This window comes from Prenolepis imparis, unplaced genomic scaffold (assembly GCF_030444845.1).
Source record: "Prenolepis imparis isolate NDT839.2.m4 unplaced genomic scaffold, iyPreImpa1.0 SCAF_3, whole genome shotgun sequence".
NCBI classification, from domain to species: Eukaryota; Metazoa; Arthropoda; class Insecta; order Hymenoptera; family Formicidae; genus Prenolepis; species Prenolepis imparis.
Genome location: NW_028141161.1, coordinates 8,523,417 through 8,544,640, shown reverse-complemented (window position 1 = coordinate 8,544,640; position 21,224 = coordinate 8,523,417). Strand labels below are relative to the sequence as shown.

Sequence of the window (21,224 nt, the reverse complement as noted above, 5' to 3'; positions counted from 1 at the left end):
TCGCGTGTTTCTTTCCCGCAACGCAAAAAAAAAAGGAAAAAAAGGCGTCGCGCGCGCGCTGGATAATACTCCGAATGCAACCTGCACTCATCTGCATTCCGCAGATGCTGATGGCGCGCAGAAACGCACGAGCGTGAATACCAACGTAAACGTGCGACAACCTATACGGAATTCGCAACCCCACTTCGATTATTCCCGATGGAGGATTCGCACAAAAAAGAAAAAAAAAACGCGACGATTACGTACAAAATTTTGCGCATTATTTTTAATTAATTAATTATACGAAATGGTAAGCCTTATCAAACAAGACGTGATTCGATATTGTACATAAAAAACGTGGACTTGTAAAAAAAGTTGTAAAAAACTATACGAGGAGGAAAGTAGCTAAGAATAAAATGTATCCATTTAAATTTTGAAGGCTCTGTTTAAAATGAAGACACATGATTTAACTCGTGCTTTTCTTCTGATATTAATGCGAGAATCTAGAACTTCCTGAGAGTGATATTCTCAAATCAACACTCTCGAGAATCGCAATTCGCGTTTACTGAAAGGCAGGCAGACACGCTTGATGGCGAAGTAACCGGTATTAATTTAGTCATGGTTGCAATTTAATATTTGACGAAGAGTGAACGACAACGTTTATTTTAGATACGCAGAATATCCAGTCGGTGCAAAAACAAGTTGAGTCGGTTTTAAATCGTTAATCTTCGCGGAGAGCTTCGATTGCAAGACTTGTCGAAGATAAATCTTCTGGGACGAGTCATTAGCATACGCGATTTATGTTATAGATAAAAAAAACAGCTACTTTCGCGTAGAATGGAACACGCTCGTTAATTGCCCAATAGACTAATAGATTTTCACCGTCAAAGATTTTGTCACATTCTGTGTGTATTAATATAAGAATAATAAAATAATATCCAATTAAAAATGAGAGAATGGATTCTTAGATCTGTCTCGCTTTCAGCAAGAATATCGAATATTTCAATTAATCGAGTTGTGAAAGCAATTATGAAACAAAAATATATTATCTTTTCGATTTCATGCAATCATTAGGATCGATACAAGAGATTGAAAGGGAAGTCTCTTTCCCGATCTCGTGTGTATACGATTATAATTCTCCATGCGATTTGAATAACAAGCTTAACCGCGTAATAAATATGCATGAACCTGTGAATCTGACAATAAAAGATTCTTCTCGACTAAAGTATCCTCTAATACCGTCGCGCTTTGTTCTCCAAGAGGCCAAAAACACTCGATGCGCCCAGCGACCGAAAGATTCATCACGCAGGAGACCATCCACGAAGAGAGATCTGTCTCCGAGGATTTCGGCCCGATCGACCGGCGGCGATCGACGGAGCTCTCGGTTCACCCGTTACTCGTCTAGCTCTGCAGGAGGGCAAGAGGGAGGCAGGGAGGAAGAGAGGGTCGAAGAACAGGGGAAGAGGAAGAGAGAGAGAGAGAGAGAGAGACGGTGAGGCTGTGCGAGGCACAGGTAAAACAAAAAGTCGGGAAAAAATTGAAAACCAGTCTTATGCAGTCGGTAGTCCGGACTACCCGACCGTCAGCGGATTCGTTTTCTCTTTCTCTCTCCTTGCCCTCTCTTCTCTTCCTTCATCATTCTCTCTTTCTCTCTCTCTCTTCTCTCTCTCTCCTTCTCTGTCTCTCGTTCTCGCTCTTCTCTTCTCCACCTCCATCTCCGGAGAGATCCGCGACGGTACAACCACCACCATCATCAGCAGCGAGCTGCCACCACCTCCTTTTCCTCCTCCACCTTCTTCTTCCGCTTCTCTGCGATCCTTCTCCGCGGTCCACGCTCTTCCTTAATTCAGTCCAATGAGAACCGCTCTTCGATTCGTCATACCCGCCGACAAATCTCTCTCTATACTCCGTTTCTATTTCCTCTCTCCTTCTCTCTCCCTCCTTCTCTGCGTCTCTCTTTCTCGGTCGCTCCGTCTCGCGGAATAAACAGCCGCCAATTTTGGAAGAAAAAAGAAAGAAAGAAAAAAAAAAAAAAAATTAGCCACGACGGGTCGGTTTCGCGCTCCTCGACGCCGATCTTCGGGCTCCTCGATCGCGATCCGCGCGACGCAGTGCGTCGCGATGCGTCGCAACGCGATAACGGCGTCGTAACATGCGTGCGGCGCGTGCATAATAAATTGCGAAGGAACGGAAACGCGGTGCACATCCTCCGGATCCGCGCATCCCCGGATGGGAGACACGGCCGAGGTGCGGGCCGAGGTGAAGAGGATCCTCGCGGAAGACGGAGGACGCCGCTCGTCATTCCGCGAGTTTGTTTTGACGACGGGTCACCGTGTATACGCGCCACCGCGTCCGCGAGAGAGGCGAGAGAGTCGGTGTGTCGTAAACACACTTCTTCGCATCTGTGTGATAGTATATAGTGCCGCGCGATTCCCGCGAGAACATTCATCGAAACGCATGATTGAACGCGTTGGAGAACGCGTTGGAGAACGCGCGAATACCGATCGATATCGGTCATTTCTGTCGCGAGGATAGATCAGCGCGACTTCGCGGCGCTGAAGTGAAGACAATTAACGAAGAGAGAATTTTCTTTTTCTTCATTTTTCGTGTTGATTGTGATTTTTCGCAAGTTCGTGACAGGTGGATCTTATTGTATCCTCGATCGTGTTCGGCGATTTAAATGCGCTCCGTGTTGTAATACTCGCGCGTATACGACTGTCAAGACTTGTCTGTCGGGACTACTGACGTCTTCGGACTGGGGATCGCGAAGGGAATTCGGCTCTTCTCCCAGAGGATGGAAGGAAGGATTTCGCCTCTTGCCGAAGAAACATGTCCCGCGGCGGTCGTCGCAACACGCGAACCGGTTGCGCGCTCTTAAAATAGTTTCTCACGCGCGTAGGTAACTGGCGCGCACAACCCGAAGTTGAAACACGAGAGAGAACGTCGTCGTAGTAGTGCCAGGTAAATATATATATCGATCCACTATCGCCGTTAGATAGATCCCCCTTTGCGAACGCGAGTTCGAGAATTCGAGTGCGAGAAAGAGAGAGAGAGAAAAAGAGAGAGAGTGAGAGAGAGAGAGAAAAAGAGAGAGATCCGCCTGGATCCGCCGCGATCGCGATCACGCCGGATCGCGGCGGCCGGCCTCCTCTCCTGTGATCATGGAAAATAGCTCGCCTCCAATTAAAGAGGCATTCGAATTCGAACATATATATATATAATCGTCTCTGCAATCTGCTCGACGAATTATTATCCGGTCCGGGTCCCTCCCGGCCGACGAACTGCGAAGAAGCCCCCTTTTACTTACGGAAATTGTTTCTTCGAGAGCTTGTTTGTTGACACAGTACTCGAAAAGTTTGTTCAACGAGAGAGGTTTCGAGAAAGCTGCTTCGGACGAGAAATAGAGAGAGAGAGAGAGAGAGAGAGAGAAGCTGGCTCTCTGCTGCTGTTTCTAATTTCTGTGTGTTTAGAGCTCCCTTCTTCCTCTTTCTTCCAACTTCGCTGAATACTTCTTTCACGGAAAGAGAGTTATTTTTGATGGAGGGTGGATTATACCGTTGCTTATGGGGAACAAAGCGTGATCGATCTATTTGCAATCTATTTGCGACTTCGAGGAATCGTCGCGAAAGCGACTGAAACTTCAGGATCGCACAGCAGGATCGATAAATACGTCTCTTACCGATTCGCGCGATCGCGATTTATCAATCAATTGAGAGAGAGACGCACATCAGTCGAGCTCGGTCATACTTTTTACGAGAACGTCAACGTCGACGGAGTATATCAATGGCGATCTATATTCGCACAGTGACGTTCCAATGCGCACTTTTTCCAATCGCTCGTTTTCCAGTTTTTCTCAAGAAAAGAGAGACGCAAATGCTTCTGCGATGCATTCGCTCGCATCACGTTGCACCACGCGCATAAATCTACCTTTCCGGGTATCGAACGCTAATTCAATTACCACTCTTGAATACATTGTCGGAATTCCGAGGATTAAGCGATCGGAAAAGTCGAGTTTCCAACAAGTTCGGAACATGGAATGTAATTCTCTAGAGACCGTGATGTCGTTAACGATTCACGAAAAGTCGTAAATCAGTACTCGACCGTACCCTTATTTTGTACCCCAATTAGCGACTGTTATTCGATTCTAAGTTCCACCTGAATGAATCACTAAGGATTGTATTTATTGTAAACAAGAAGTGAACAAGAAACGATAATCACAGTAATTAGACTCAAATTACATGAGCGAGATGAGAGATATGAGAAAAACGCATGCAGTAAATACAAATTATAATAACTAATAAAGACATGTAGAAAGAGATTGGACGTTATATATATATTTAAGAATGACAGATTCCGTCAATAATTAATTTCTTGAGCAATTTCTTCAATGTATAATTTCAAATGCTAATTATTAGAAAAATTGCATTACATGTAACTTTTTTTTTTTCATAACGGTTTCTTTATTAATCAACATCTTTAATGGCGTTAAACGCATGCGACCGTGAATCTCCGATCTTTCCTTGTTCATTATTAAGATGCTATTCAATGTTATCAGTCTGTCGCGTCTTGCATAGCCACATTTAACGCGTGTTATAAGTCCGAGCTGTTCGATGATGAACAGCGCGAATAGACTCGCTTATCTCGTGCGCTTGGTAATTCCTGCAATAACCGAAAATAATAATATACCAGACGCGACACTATAAATGGCAGCGATAGCGCAATAACGGCGCGATGTCAATTGACAGCGATGCTTCGATAGCGCGGATATTTGCGCACGAAAGAGGTCACCAGATGCAAAGACAGTCTTCTAGAAGATGATCTAGTTATTATATATATTTTGCGCGGTCATTTTACATCGTTGAATTAAAAGAAAGGGAGAGAGATGCGCGAATCCCTTATAATTAATTTTAATAGAATTTTCCCCCCCAAAATATTCATGGCTTCTATGTATGATCGACAGAAACTGCGATTTTCGATTATCTAAGCGGTCGCGTTCATCTTTATCAAGAGACTAATAAAAAGGCTATCTTAGAGTATGTATAGAAAGATTAAAAGAGATACTCAGATCTTTGCTGGTTATATATTACGTCATGGCGAACGCGACAAAGTAAAAGACTGACCTTTCACGAAATTCGACTCCGATCGCCATCTCAACCCTTTCCAAGCGATTTGCGTATCGAATTTTCCATTTGAGCGAAACGCGGATATATACAAAGGCGCAATTTTTAAACACCTCAAGATCTTTTCGTGCAATATTTTAATTGTAATTTTTATGTGATATTAAAAAAAAAGTATTTTGCATCAGTCGTGACGTTACGCGACTTTTTTGTATTCACGGCGTTTAAAGGAGGCACGCGACGAGAGCGGAGAGAGAGAAGAAAGGACGGAGGGGCCCGTTTCAGTAGTAACAGAAAATGATTGGAAAGTCTTCCTCCGCGCTGTGAACGCGCTTACACGTAGCGGACACGTAGTTAGAGATACCAGGCTTGCCGCCGCCTTCTGCGAAGGCGATTGGCGTTTGTTATTGAAGTTATTCCATCGCCTCGGGCCATGGACAGAACGAGAGGCGAGGCTGATTGTGAGTGCCAGCATCAGCACACCAGCAGCAGCAGCATGCCTGTCCCTGGATGACAAACATCCACATTTCGCTCGCGAGCTGGAATTTTTTATTAAAACTGTTCGATTGCCTCTCTCTCTCTCTCTCTCTCCTCTCTCTTCTCGTATACTCGGTGTCCCGAACGTATCGCGTGTTTATTTACTTGAGCTTTCTGCACTCACAGGTTCTAACACAAGCTTCCTTTGAATGTAGAAAGAGCGGAGTGATTTATCGTTTATAATGAATAGCTCGAAACGATAAAGTGTGGGAAAGCTTGCTCCTCCACTTTACGTGACGATTCGACGGTAGTCAAATGACATTTATTATCGTCTCAGAGGTATAAAAGGGTGCTTTTGTTGTTTCATAACCGTGGTTTCATCGTCCTGCCGCAAGTATCGATAATGAACACAGAAGACCTCGTAAACCTCGCTCACGAAATATTTGAAATAACTCATCGAATTTTACTACAATTTTCCACTTGATTTAGATTTTAAGATGCGCCATAATTCGCGTTTATCATGGCGTTTAGTAACGGCGGTATCCTTTTGTAGTTCTGCAAATTTTACCGAGTCGCGCTTGTGCTAAATTTTCCCCTTCGTCAAACCTAAGTCAATATTTCCCGCCGTGGAATTTACCTCAAAAGCAGTTGTTAAGAAGGATCAGTCACACTATAATTTGTCACAGCGAAGGTAAAACGTCCCCATATATCTACAGGATATAATAGGATTTAACGAATAGTTTGCTGTTGCTTTTGGACGACATAATTTGCAGCTGGACTTCTCGGGTGCGGATTGAATCGAAGAAAATGATTTGAAAACTTTTATTTCAAGTTTCGAAATGGTTATAATTTTGTTACTGCTGTTATCGCGTGGTTTATCTACCGAGAATCTTTTCACGAGTGGTTTTCGGTGAGAAAGGAGAAAAGGATCTTTGACATCTTTAAGCTGCCGAAAAGTGCGATTACTCACGCCGGGGCGAATAGCGGATAATTACCTGAAAGCTATCGTAAAACCGTTCGTTCGTTGGTTGGTGCGCTTCATTTACCGATGACCCCAAGGAGACCCTTTCGAAATTTAGAGTGGGGATATCCTACCTTAAAACTATAGCCGTCCCTCCATCAAAATTCTCCCGTGAGTTCACCAAGGGAATCTGCCGCAGTAAGTTCTGTCATTCGGTAGCACGCTCGGCGAAATAGTCAACAAGCTGTGATACCTGAAACAGTTGAAAAGTGATACGATAAAGTATAAAGCAAGAAAGAGTAAATTTAAGAAGTGAAGTTTTAAATAATTATATACGTGAAAGGTAAGAGAGAGAAAAGTGTACATGGAATATGAATTTAAGAAATAATTGTGTAATGTAAATATAAAAAATAATTATATAAACGTATAAAAAAAACGAAAATATAAACGTAACTTTGCGTTTAGAGAGTGTAAAGATAAAATTGTGTGACAATACAATTGTTTAAAGTGTGTTTCAAAGTGAATTTTGTTTATATTTGGTAATTGGAAAGATTACGCGACAAGATCATGTAGATACCGAGTTTTTAAAATAATGTATCGCTCTAAACTCCTCTATAAATTGAGAATTATTAATTATGATTTGTAATTATTAATAATTATTAATTTATACAGAAATTAATAATTATTAATTCCTATATAATAATTAATAATTATCTTTCTGTTTATTAATGTATTACAAAATGTCATTAAATTAATTTAAGTAAAACTTGGAAAAAAGAGAAAAATTAATATCTAATTATCCAATTAATCTTATTGCTCATCAAACAAATTAATTTATTACACCGATATATTTCTAATGTTTTCTTCGATATATCTGATAGACGTAAATTAATTGATTCATATCTTTATTGTAATATTAAAGTAGTAGAAGATCACTTTCATATTTCAAAGAATATATATACATATTAATTAATGCTTTGGCCTCTTTGCTCAAATTCGCTAATAATTATTAATTTCTGTATAAATTAATAAGTATTAATTATACAGAATTTAATAATTTGTACAGAAATTAATAATTATATTAGCAAATTTGAGCAAAGGAACTAAAGCGCATTATATATATTATTCTTTAGAATGTGAAATTTTTCTTCTACTTTAATATTACAATTAAGATACGAATCAATTATTATAATATGTCTATCAGACGAAATTGAAGAAATCATTGGAGATATATCGACATTAATGAACTAATTATTGGATGAGCAATAAGATTAACTGTAATAGTAGATAATAGTAGATAAGATAGTTAGCTATTATCTTTTCTCTTCTTTCAAGTTTCACTGAAATTAAATTTTAATGACATTTAGTAATACATTAATGAACAGAAAGATAAGAAAACAACATGTGGAAAGTGAACGTGAAAGTCGCCGCTAGCAGTGACACATATCAGATCGTATCGCTATCGCACCTTTTCGATCGCCGCGTGCATTACAGGTCATTGTAATGGAATTTTTTTCCAATAATAATTCACCCGAGTTGTCGTAGAACGCGATTAAGCGCGATATAAATAGGCGTTTAATGGGCACGTTAGAAAGATGCAATTATTGCGCGAACGATTTCGCATTCGATTAATGTCGTTCTTCTCCTTATCCTTCTCGCTATGTCTCGCGCCGGCAGGCATTCAATGCTCTCGGGGATAATTTGCGCACACTTGTCAGCTCGCAAAGAGACATAATAGCTCTGAAAGTGAAGAATATGATCGCGACATTGCTTGGCATTTTATAAGATTTTTTAGAAACAATCACTTTCTAACTTGTTTTTTTTTTAAATGCAAATTTTTACGCTTTTAATGATCTTCTGTCACATCTTTGTAAAAAGATAATCTATCTATAAAAGATAATATATCTAAGACAAAATATAATTTTTGCGTAAGAACATAATATTGATAAATATTAATACATAAAATGTCTTAAAAATAAATATTTATATATGTATATTTATATATAATTTAATAAATTAGACTTTAATAAGTATATTAATGTGGTTCTCTCTCTCTCTTCTTTGTTCACTTACGTTTATGAATTCACTTCTATTATTGGCATAGTGAGAGATCTGCAAGGAGTTTCGAAATTTCGGCAATAATTTTTTTTAGACAGGAAACAAAATCACTTCCATACATTAATTAACATAAAAAGATCCCGAAAAATTCGCAAAGGCTTAAACGACTTTGAACGTGTGACCTCGGCGTTATTCCCTGTCCACTCTCCTGAAGTGGAGAGGAGCAACATTACGCTGATTGCTCGGGTTAGCGCGCGTTAGCAGTGCTCGCCAGGAAAGAAGACTGAAATTTCATTCTTTTTAGCACGCGTTCCCGCTTAATGACACCCTGACTCACATTCGTGAATATTCTTAATAATCTTAATCGGGCCTCGTCGGCATAATCGGCCCTCTTCTCGTCTCCGTAACCACTCTGAGAATGGTGCGAGTAGGGGAACATTATAATGATAGTGTCCGGTATCTACGCATAAACAATAGTCCACGTATATGTAATCCGCATGAAGAAAAGTGCGTAAATATCATAATAGAAGTATCACGTCAATTTAACGGTTTAACGATATCGAGAATAAATTTGAAGATACAGAATATAGATTTGAGAGATTTTAGTGTTAAATTCTTTGTGAAAAAAAAAAAAATATATTTTAACACCTTGCAGAGAATGATCAACATAATATTATTTGAATTATGTATAAAATATCGAAAAAATACGGTTCCTTCTAATTTTATTTATAACCTGCACATTAAAATTCTTTTTCCTTCCCTTCTAATTATAGAATTTCTTTATCATATTTCTTCTTGATGGTTAAAATATTTTTCAAAAGATACAAGTTATACGATATGACTTTTAATAGCATGTTGATTATATGTCTTATCGATTTGTGTTCAAGTATACAGTTTCAAAACATTTCTTTGTTTGTGCTTATTTACATAGATACATATATAATATTGGGATAAGCTTCCTCTATCTTTGTTTCTGTACCTGTCCTTGTCCTGTGCCGAACCACGTATAGACTTAGAAAGATATTTACAAGGATTTCTTTAACGAGAAATCTCTTTAGTAAAGATCTCTTTAGAAATATCTTTAGTATTTAGTCTGGTGTAGATTATGCGAGGGAACTAAATCGAATCTGTTGCAAGCAGGATGACAAGCTGGGTTATATTATCCGTCGCAGCCACCGTCGGGATTCTGCTGCTGACGATCACGACAAAACGCTCAGAAGCCTGCAATGAAGCGATCTGCGCCAGCGTTGTGAGCAAATGCATGCTCACGCAGAGTTGTAAGTGCGACCTGGTCACATGCACCTGTTGCAAGGAATGCTTTTCGTGCTTGAGCTACCTGTATGACGAGTGCTGCTCGTGCGTGGGTAAGAAACGGCACCATATAAGTGTTCGATATTTAATTTATATTTAATTTCGATAATTAAATTACCAGACAGTATTTGTATCAGTGTGTTGAAGAAAGAAAATATATAATCTAGATAATATTATAAAATATCTAACTATAGCAATTATAAGATATATAATCTTCAACAGTTGCAAAAACGAGGGAATCAAAAAAAATAAAATTTGGATAAAGCCACGATTTAAATTACAGCTAATATATAAAACCACAAGTTTGAGATCATTTTTGTAGACTTTAAAAATTATTAATAAATTCTATGAATATATTTTATAAATACTATGTTTCCTTTATAGTAACGGTATTAACATATCATATACATATAATTTTAATATAATATATATATTTATCGAAATGTTTAAATATGAGAGAAAATAGATAGGCGCCTTTAAAATAAAAAAATGCTTATTCGATTTTATCCTACTTTTTTTAGACAAAAAAAAATGATTATATATATAATTTCGAAACATTTTCGACATACACGTAAATGACGTAATATGTTTTTGCGAATGCAGAACTATGCCCGAAGCCGAATATCACTGACAACCCGTTGAGTAGGAAATCTCACGTAGAGGAATTCAGCGATCCCGTACCAGCGCTCTTTCAAGCGCTCACGGCAGAGGCGGATCCGCACGAACGATGGCTTACCTTCACATATCCAGTTGATTTTGATATGTCGTTACTCGTGCCGAAACAAAACGAGATGAAATATCAATTGCGTAAGTATCGATTTTTTTTTAATATTGCAAACTATTGACAAGAGAAAAAGTATGCGCGTGAATTGCAAATAAAAATATGCATAAGTAATGTATATATATTTTTTTCAATTTATTGTGCCAGAAGCTATAAAAGATTGCTTTGAGAATTAAATAGTTAATCGCGGATTGCATATACATATTGCGCACGATATAATTGATTAGAATATTACAAATATGATACAAAAATAAAAAAAATATTTTTGTAATACATAATATTGTAAAAATTATAAAAAATAATATAGAAATATAAAATAAATATATAAATAATATCAAATAAAACAGCAAGAGTTCTCATACGTTTCTATGTATAATTAAACTTATCGACGCAGACTTGGATTAAATGACGCGAGAGAAACTAACGATACATTTTGAACGACACAGAATCCGCGGACGGAAAGCTGAGTGAGCTGAAGCCAAACGTGATGACAGTGAATTGCACCGTCGCGTTCATGGCGCAGTGCAACTCCTGGAACAAATGTCGGGCGTCCTGCCAGAGCATGGGCGCCACGAGCTACAGGTGGTTCCACGACGGTTGTTGCCAATGCGTAGGCAATACGTGCATAAACTACGGGATCAACGAGTCAAGATGCACGGAATGTCCACTGGAGAAGGAGGGCGAGGGGGATGACCAGTACAACGATTACGGTCAGGACGAGGAGGGCGAGGACGAAATGGATTAGCCAGTTGTAAAAAAAAATATATTTTTTTACACCTTCGCGATGAAGAGAACAGTGCTTTTGCGTGAACACTCCACGACAATGGTGATTGTTGTGTAACATTGCGAAGTTGGCTTTCATAAAGAATCTGTTTCGTGCAAAAATGGTTTTTTTTAAATTCCGAGCCTCGATATATACACAAGCGGTGTCTACAAGAGAGAGAATTTAAGATATAAGGAAGTAGAAGAAGAAGAGATGGAACTTCTCACAATGTTGAATGTGAGAAAGTTCATTAAATATTGGTTTCTTATTTCTTAAATTTCTCTGTAGACACCGTTTTAGAGTTTTATTCTTCAGGAACAACTGTCCAACGTTAAAGTGACTTTTTGATGACATTAGATATAGTATAAAGAGTAAATAATAGTCTTTCATTTTTTCTTTTCTTCAGAAATCGAGTAGCGTTAGATTAAGTTATAACGTCGAGAATTTTTGATATCGCATTTCGCGTGCCATAAGTAAAATTGTACATATACATCAAAATTCTCTAGTAAACCTATAATTAAGATTTATACTTTTTATCGAATTTACGAGTTTTGAATTTGCTTTGAGAATGTTATTTTAAAATTGTTGTAACCATTCGAAAGTCTTTTAGCCTTTGCGAAATCGATTTGGATTGTAATAAAACTCGCAAGTATAAATCTAATTTTAGAGTGTTGGACATTTTTCTTTCCTTTGGAGAGAGAATTTTAATGAACTTTATCGCGATATAATTTAAGAGTCTGCGCCGACTGTGCCGATGACGTAGAAGTGCAATAATCTTCGTGTCGTCAAGAAGCACGAACACAACTGTACAGACACGACTGTACAAGTTGTAGAATCGAAGATCTGGTTTCTGTATATGATTAAGTACGATATAGTATAATAAGAATATATGTAAAATATGATAGTCTCTCGTTTCTTCTTTTTTTTTAAGAGAATGCACTCGAGTAGCGTCAGATTAGATTACGACGAGAATTTTTATTATCGCATTCATGCCATAAGTAAAATTGTACATACATCGAATCTCATCTCGGTCGGGACATCGAAATCGCTTTATACATGCCAAGACCCTCCCCAAAATTCTTCCGGAAAAGGAAATCGTGAATTACACATTTATCGTTACCGTGATTAAAAAAAAACCTCCAAATATGCGGTAGAATTACGCCAAGTAAGTTTGCAACGACAATTTTAAAGCAATTACTGGAATTATTGACAAATCATAATCATATGTTGTATTTATAAAAATATTTTTAAGTTAAGATTATTAAAAAAATAGGATAAGGCACGTAAAAAAAGCGCGCGAAGATATATTGATATTAAAAAAGAAAGTTTAAAATAAAAATTTTAGAGATACAGATATCGATAGTAATTTCATTTTCACCTTTATTTATGTAATGCATTAATTATATATTAATTAACCCGAATATATTGAATTCTCCATTTATGTAATATAGGATATGTGATCGAGAATTTACGAATATGGTACTGCGTATTTATTAGAGTCGTACGGTGTAAAATACGCAGTAAAGTGAATATAAAATGCGTCGTTTCTTCGAATGAAATGTGATATGCTTCATTGATTGTGTAATATTTAGCGAGGTGTGCAAAGACACTCTCGAGTTTTGCATTAGCCAATACGATAAAACATGGTAGGAGTAATAGATCACAGGTGCACGAGCAGGTATCGATCGAAATTAAAGAGATCGAAGAGAGAAAGAGAGTAATTCTCTTTAATTGTGAGCCGAATGATATTCCTCGATTTGTTAATGCATACACTTGTATATAGGAATTTTAACAACACGTAGGGCATTTATTTTTAAACGTAAGCTTCACACTTCGTAGTATTTATCGGATTAATAAAAATTATTTTAATCATGTATGTACGTGATACAATACATCTTTACCAATACATAACCAGGACATGTAAATTTATGATATATGTTGCATGACATATATATTTTACGATTTACAATATCACAATAAATAAATATTACGAAGTGAGCACCCTTTAAATAACGTTCTTTATATATTTTTCTATAGTTAGTTGCACACTCAATATGCAAGTACTAACTCGCGTCGTCATATCGCGCTCACAAATGTCAAACATGTATACACATCACGAATAAAATTGGTCGAATCATTAGGTGAATTCACAGGTCAACAAAATAGCGATGATTTATCTTTGGATTGCTGGATCGCGAGATAAATTTCTTTTTTTTCTCTCTCTAATTAATTTTCTCACACTCGTGTATTTAAAACATTTTATATATTAGATTTTATATTATATTTTAGTGTGTGTGTAATATCTAAAAAAAAATTGTAAAAAGAATTATTTCACGTCTCAGTAATCCAAAGGTTATATTTTTCATCGGATACATTTTAGATAAGAAGTAATGGCAGATATTTAAGTGGGTGGATGTTCATCTTGTATCTCGTTACTCTCCGGTAACTTGATGAAGGACAAGTCACCACCGCTCCACATCGAGTACAATTGCGATCTCGTACATTCCTAAAAGGAACGACGTTTAGAGATGTATGAGAGAAAGAGAATCAAGAGAGTAAGCGAGAAATTAGCTTGAAAGCAAAGGAGAAGTGAGCTAATTAAGAGCCAAACGCGATAAACAGTGCGCAAATTATATTCTTTCTTGTTAAATATTATTTATTTTGTTCGTTTCGATTCTAATTTCGGATCACCTTCAGCAACCGTTAAAAACAGATAAAATAAATTTTATGAAACGTGGATTATGGACTTAAATTTGCATACAAGTATACATATAATATAAATTAAACTTGTCACGTGAAATACATACATAAAAATGAATTTAATCGTGCATACGTCTATCCTCAGCAACCCGGACAAGCGTAATAAATCTCCTTCCGATTCCAGCCGTAAAAAAAAGAATTTATCCGCTCTCTGGTTGATTAGAAAGATCGTAAACATCCAAATCTTTAACAATTTAGCGATTGAGCTGGAGAAAAGCGTGAGATGTTAGATAGAAAATGTGAACCGGAGTTCTAATGCAAAGGCGAGGCTCACTTTATCCATCGGACAAAACACTCTGCGAACCACAAGAAACGGAACGTAACTATTGGTTATTCAAACTAAATTATATCGATAATTATTGCATGACATTGAAATCATGTAAACATATAAATATGATTTGTAAAAATATTTTACATTAAAATAATGTTATCAACGCGTTCTTTAAATTTTTTATAAATTCTATTATCGTATGTGTGTGGTTCTCAAAATAAATAATATTTAACGAAAAAAGAAAAAAATTGCGTACTATTTATCGCGCTTGGCTCTTAATTAATCTGCTCCTCTTTTGCTTGTGAATATTTCACAATATCAGAACCCTTTACTTTAATTTTAGCTTCGAAGAGAGCGCTGTATAATATAACAGGACAATGTAAATAGAAGAGTGCAGTCGTATAAAAGTAATTCGTACGCCATCATTTTTTTTACTGCATATACATTTTTTAAATATATATCCTTTTGTAATATTACGTTTTTTGTTTAAATCTTCAAATTTCTTGTGTATATATATATATATCTAAAATTTATCTATTATTCTAAGTCGCGCAAAGCCGAGGTTGACCGCGCAAAAATGTCGATGTACGAATCTTTTTTCTCCTTGTGTATCTCAAAGAATCTCAAAGAGATATCGGCTTAATAAACTTAAGTTCACTAACAATCAGAAAACAACTGATCTCGTTTATTTACCCCGCCACCAGCGCTTTCCGAACCTGATCGGCTGTGCGCCGAGAGACAGGAATCGGTCGACGAGCTGCTCTTGCGAGATGGCAACGTGTCCGCTGTACCTTGAACGAAACGTACGAGCTGAGATCGTCACGTACGATCGAGTTTCATCGACAACGTATTCTTAGCAGTATTTCGAAACAACGCAATATATTCGACTCGCACTCACCAGTTTCCGTTTCCCTATGATCGCAATGCGAGTGAATGCTATCCTTGCTATCGCCGTGACTGCCACTGGCACCGCTCTGTTCTGCAGTGACATTAAGAAAATATCATTCATGATCCTACCGACCTAAGAACTTCATCTATTCGCGACGAACAACGACGAAATCTTACCCGAATCCCTGTGTTCACTGTGATCGCTATCGCGATGTCCAGATTGATCGGAATGATCGCTAGAGTCCTGAGGCCAGCATCTGGGAGAACCTATTCTATGCGACCTCGACCAGATAGCGGAGTCGTAATTCGAATCGAAATTGCAGGTCGTCAAGGTGACGCCCGGGATATGCTGACTAGTGTAAGCCGACAGCTGATTGGACGGCCGAACTCCTGCACAACGTACAACCTTCCAATCGCACGGAGAACACGAAATAGAGAATGGCTTATATATTTAGGCCGCTGAATTTATCTTTTTAATTTCTTTTATGAAAATTACAAATTAAAAAGAATACTCTAATACTCGCGAGATCTCGCAGACATTGACTCGATTCACACAAACCGAATTCCTTCGACGATTCTTCATAAAAGAATTCTTTCACTTACATTTTTGCGAAGAAATATTTTCCACAAAGTTTCCTCTCACGACATGAAAATCATTAATTTAATTTTCGAGGACGCGAAAAGGGAGATTCATTGAAGGATTTTTGAATTTTTGCTACCTGGTTTGCAAGATAGCAACTGAATGGCTTCCTGCAGACCGTCCTGACTAGCCATCGCGGACGTTTTCCACACCGAATCAGGCGTGGTCGATCGGCTGCGATCTTGCTGCGGCACCCTTAATCGCGATCTCGCGTCCTGACGCGGCCATTCTATGACGTGCTTGCAATCCCAGGGCATCGACCAACGTCGCATCGTACTCTCGACGGACTCGCCCGACATTTCTGCCGCCGCCGTTTCCGACCATCTCCTCTGAACCTTTATACACGAAATCGAATGAAGATCGAGCTTACTACGAATCGTCCCGAGTTAACGAATATATGCTAATTACCTGCAGAGGAAACAACGAATACGGCAAGGGGGACCTTCGACAATTTTGCACCGATTGTTGGGTGGACGAGGAGGAAATTGGCGGTATTGGTGAACTGTAAAGACGCTCAAAGCATTGCTGTAACGCGGCGATATCGCAATCGCCGCTGCCGTTTCGAGAGCAAGAACATTCTGCCATACCACCTGGATAGTTAAATCAGAGAATTGGAAATAGAATCTTGTCAATTTTACCGAAATCAAAGTGTAATCGTTTTAACTGCATCTTGCTTCATTTCTAATTTCTACAAAATGTAGAATTATTTTAATGCTAGTCTAATTTTAAATTTAATATTTCACTAAAATAATCTTATTCTAATTCGATTCATATTTCAATAATATTCTACCTAATCGCTGAGTATAGTACTACTTTAATAATACAGGCTTACCTAAGCATTCGCAACAAGCAACGCAGAACTGATATTGCAAGTTTATGAACGTCAAGAGATTTTCTCTCAGAATATCCTGAAAGTGCAGAAGCACTCTGTCAGTTACGCTTCAATGCAAAGATAGCTTAATTGAATATATATTACTAACATGTTTGTCCCCATCATTGTCGCGAGATTCATGATCCCTTAGAGCAGTAATTACATGATTCTTAACGGTACTACTGGCTATATGTGTGGCTCTTGTCAACTCTTCCCATCCAGCTAAACATTGACCTGTCAAACGACATTGTGCCACTGTATCATGCACGGAGAGAAGTGCTTGCAGGGACTGAGCCAATTTAGTACCAGCTGTACATAGGCCATTGAGTGTCTGTAGTATGAAAGATGACTTATTTTCTGTGTCGCAACAGGAGTTTACAACCGTTACAACTATCGAAAGCATACCAACCTGTAAGTACGTTAACCAGTTACCAAGGCATTCATTTATTTCTAACTGACCTCTCGAAATCTGGCCATCGATAGATTTTGGCTCTGTTCCACCTTCAGCCATAGCTGAACTCTTTTAGTTTGCCAAATGCCTAATAAGACTCATCATTGCCTCACGCATAAACATTTCAAATATCCAACATAAAGAGGAGGTACAATACGCAGTTATATATACCAGGAATTATTACATAAAATACTATAGAAACAACTTTGTAGCAAGAGATTTGATGCACCGATGCAGTGCAAATTCTGCCTAAAAAAAAATAGAGCAACACTAATGAGACATGTAAATTCATTATTAATTTACACAATAACGATCTCAGTACTCACATCTTTCTAATTAAATTATGGCTCAAGATTCAAGGATTGAATTATCTCGTGGGAAAATCATGATTCTTGTACTAATGCCGCCACCTTTGGATATTTGCCATACGAGTGAGATACCAGAGCACTTGCATGCACGTTCATCTACTGTCTACTGTCATCGTTGGTCATTGTTCCGGACGCTACCAGAGTAAGAGAGATAGTACTACGAGATTCTGTCAGATGACGCCATTCGGTAGTTGTAATGGTTGTAATCATGACCGAGCGATGCATCGCACTCTCGTTAATAAAAAATCACGCGACTCGATTGAGAGATAACATTGTTTTGATAGGTGCGACATTATTTCGCATTAACATCCTAATCTTATAATTTTAAGCAAAGCTCTGCTTGCTCTTTTATAGTAGTCCTCGATATTTTTATTTTTTTCAAATTCGTGATATAATTAGTTTAATTTTTGCATTATAAATTAGTGTATTTTTTTGTAAATACAAACGTTTATACATATATTGTAGATAATCAAATTTGTCAAGAACCGATCTCGCAAAATGCAGAAAGACAAAATTTGATGTAAGACTTTAGGAGTAGATTATTATATTATACTCTTGGAGATTTTGAAATATATTTTTATTTTATTTAAAACTAAAAGTGTGTAATAAATTTGTTCCTATTATATTATATATATTCGCTATCTAATTATATTATTATTATATTTCGCAGAATTTTATTTTTTTAGCAGAAAGAATTAACAATAAAGCCTAACGTTTATCAACATATCTTTATAAAAAATTAAGTAAATATAAAATGAATATAGAGAATATAAATATAAAGTGAAATAATTGAATGATAAAAAGCACACAAAAATTTTTAAACCGATTGAAAAGTTCAAATTACGATAATCAATTTTATTTTATAATTTCGGATTTTTAATAAATAAATCCTAACTAATATTATTTACATAATTTGCGAATTTAACATTACACAGAGATATGACATTTGATTAATATTGAAATATATAATTACAAAGAATTACAAAGAATTAAATATAAATACAAAGAAAATATAATTATAAAGAAACGTATAATTTAAAAAAAGAAAAACTTATAATGTCAAAGATCTTGAGAAATAAAAGCGATTTCTCTAACTCATTAATCAGTTTTATGTTTCGCGTCTTCAACAACGTCCTTAATTATATAGTCTTATTGTTAGAAAAGTAATCTTTCTCACCACAAATATGAAAATGCATGTACTTTTTTCATGCTCAACGCGCTAGCTGTCTCGTCAGAATTTTATTAAAAATCTTATTCAAACTTAAATATATATTTTTTATTGTAATTATCTCAAAATAGCTAAAAGAAATGCGGAAAGAAGGAAAATTTATTTCTCCTGTAAAGTCATGTTTAATCATGACACATTTGATTATATTATCATGTATCATATCTGATAAAGTAGCGTTTAATTTGCGCGGACTGATGGTTTCAAAGTATAATTAATTACTTTCCTTTAATAGCATATCTCTCTCAACATCTTCAACATCTTAAAGCAGCAATTTCTAACATTTTTCATTGAATTGTCTAAATTGAAAATCTAATTCATTTTAATTTTTCAATTATATACATTAAAAATAAAAAGTAACATCAAAACATTCAATCATTTTGAAAAGTTTTAGTTGGGTTGATTAAACCAATTATTAGAATACGAATTTACACAATATTTTGTTTAATTTAATAAATTTAGCAGACGAAAAAATAAGCCGGAATAAAAGTTCTCGTTAATGCTCGAAAATGAATGTGAAAAACCTAAAATCGTCTATATAGTTTATTAACACATTAATACAAATATTTAAATTTGTTAAACAGTCCTAAATAAATATTACCGTTTTTATGTAGAATTTAAATTATTTAAATTTTGAATTATGTCTGTCTTATTTTCGAAAGTCACACATGTCGACAAATACATATGTGTATATATGTGCCTCTGTCTCTCGAGTGAATACGGAAAACAGGTAAACCTTGTTGGAGGTGAAAGGGGCCGAGGCTGACGTCGGTGGATGATTAAAAAAAAAAGTCGGCGAACGAGCGAGGACGGGAGCGGGAGACACTGGAAACGCGATCGCGCGCGGAATATCGCGCGGCGGCAGAGTTACGAGGAAGCGGAGAAGAGGGTCCAAAGAGAGATAGCGCGGTCCGGTCCCGGAGAGGGGACTCTTAACGGTAAAGTCGCGGTAACCTTATAGGCAACTCCGCGTCACTGACCACGGCTGACTATGTTTTTTTCCCCGAGCCGACACTTCTCTCTCAAGTAGGCACTTCATCTTTAGAATTTCGATGTAATAGATGAATTCTAACTCCTCTTTCTCCAGAGTTTTAAAATTTCCCATATTTTTTAAACAGTTCTGTAGATCAAATGTAAAAATATATAAAGCATTATTTTCAGGTTTTCGTTACACGAAAACAGTGCAGAACTTTTTTATTTCTATCAGGATGGATTTAAAAAATAATACTTTTCAATTGAAGTCATGAGATATCATTTAAAACTTTTACGAAAGTCAGATTTGCCAGAAAAAAAGCTTTAATTCATAGAAACTTGAGATTGCTTGTTTGTTAAATTTTTTATGCAATTGTTGCTCGACAACTGTAACTGTAAAACAGGGTGATTAAAAACCTCATTTTTCAGTGGTATTATTATTAGATTAGATTATTACATATATTCGCGATAAGAACCGGTCCCCTTTAACGAAACTGCAAACTTTAAGTCGATCGGTCATATAAACAATAATTTTTCAATCTAATCCGGTTTTAATCCGGATATAGTTGTTTGTCGTGTTTCTAAGCTTCGAAGGAAAATTGAAACATAAACAGGATCTAGCGCATCGATTCAAAGAATTTAAGAAATTTAGGAAACTCTATCAGTTTCCTGGTCGAGATCTCGCATAAATCAAAACGATTAACACAATTTTCAGTAATAAAAAAGTGTTTCAAACGAAATGTTTCATTAAGATTTGATTCGAATATTAGAAACCTGTTTTGTTACGAAATTAAAATTTGTTTTTTCGCGATGCATTTATTGATCAGAAAATTACGGAATATTAGTAGCATTCATCAATGTAATAATTCTTAATAATATTAATAATTCCAAATAATTTTCTCTATCGAAACATTATCCAATTATTTTTTAAAAAAGGTATGTTAATTCATCTTATTTTTGAATCATCTGCAAAGAAAATTGTATCATACTTTTTTTCACGATAATATTATAAGATATTGGATCTTATTAAAATTATTAAGAATGAATTATTATTTCTAGCAGTGGCTAATCGCTCTGTGAAAGTAATATCGGTAATATCATTATTTCATTTCAACGACTTAAATAAAAAATGAAAATTAAATCACGCTCTTTTCCCACGAACACCACTGAATTCAATTAAAGATTAATTTTTCTGTTAAAAATATACACTCGATGCGCTTCTCTCGTGGCATTTAACGGCAGCAGAACCGAAACGGCTGCAAGAGTGCGCAAGGATCTAATGAACTAGCTAATATTGCGCTACGTATACAAACGTAGCAGCTGAACGTAAT

At 36.5% G+C, this 21,224-nt stretch overlaps 3 protein-coding genes across 12 annotated transcripts in view; 1 reads left to right on the top strand and 2 right to left on the bottom strand.

Moving 5' to 3' along the window:
• The window catches only part of Nucb1 (Nucleobindin 1), a 68,468-nt gene that overhangs the window by 13,396 nt on the left and 33,848 nt on the right, over positions 1 to 21,224 (bottom strand). The window contains exon 2 of the mRNA XM_083034522.1: positions 6,669 to 6,787. The gene's annotated coding sequence lies outside the window, so the exon portion shown is untranslated. The remainder of the gene's footprint in view (positions 1 to 6,668; positions 6,788 to 21,224) is intronic.
• On the top strand, positions 1,666 to 12,801 carry LOC145934170 (twisted gastrulation protein homolog 1-A). Of its 3 annotated transcripts, none has more exons than XM_083034535.1 (4): positions 1,666 to 2,940; positions 9,730 to 9,956; positions 10,507 to 10,710; positions 11,131 to 12,801. In XM_083034535.1, exons 2-4 carry the CDS (start codon positions 9,734 to 9,736, stop codon positions 11,427 to 11,429), a joined length of 726 nt encoding a protein of 241 aa, XP_082890661.1. In that variant the 5' UTR covers positions 1,666 to 2,940; positions 9,730 to 9,733; the 3' UTR covers positions 11,430 to 12,801. The 3 variants fall into 3 exon arrangements, with proteins under 3 accessions (XP_082890661.1, XP_082890659.1, XP_082890662.1); XM_083034533.1 differs by having other exon boundaries at positions 1,672 to 2,940; positions 9,733 to 9,956; XM_083034536.1 differs by lacking the exon at positions 1,666 to 2,940 and adding an exon at positions 6,746 to 6,877 and having other exon boundaries at positions 9,733 to 9,956.
• LOC145934168 (uncharacterized) lies at positions 12,806 to 17,815 on the bottom strand. 8 transcript variants are annotated; one of them, XM_083034526.1, is made up of 10 exons: positions 17,655 to 17,815; positions 17,287 to 17,598; positions 16,987 to 17,208; positions 16,839 to 16,914; positions 16,415 to 16,596; positions 16,086 to 16,341; positions 15,544 to 15,756; positions 15,377 to 15,457; positions 15,172 to 15,269; positions 12,806 to 13,953 (listed from the first exon to the last, which is right to left on the bottom strand). In XM_083034526.1, the coding sequence occupies exons 2-10, from the start codon at positions 17,386 to 17,388 to the stop codon at positions 13,849 to 13,851; spliced, it is 1,335 nt and encodes a 444-aa protein (XP_082890652.1). In that variant the 5' UTR covers positions 17,389 to 17,598; positions 17,655 to 17,815; the 3' UTR covers positions 12,806 to 13,848. The 8 variants fall into 8 exon arrangements, with proteins under 8 accessions (XP_082890652.1, XP_082890651.1, XP_082890656.1 ...); XM_083034525.1 differs by having other exon boundaries at positions 17,287 to 17,577; XM_083034530.1 differs by having other exon boundaries at positions 15,195 to 15,269; positions 17,287 to 17,577.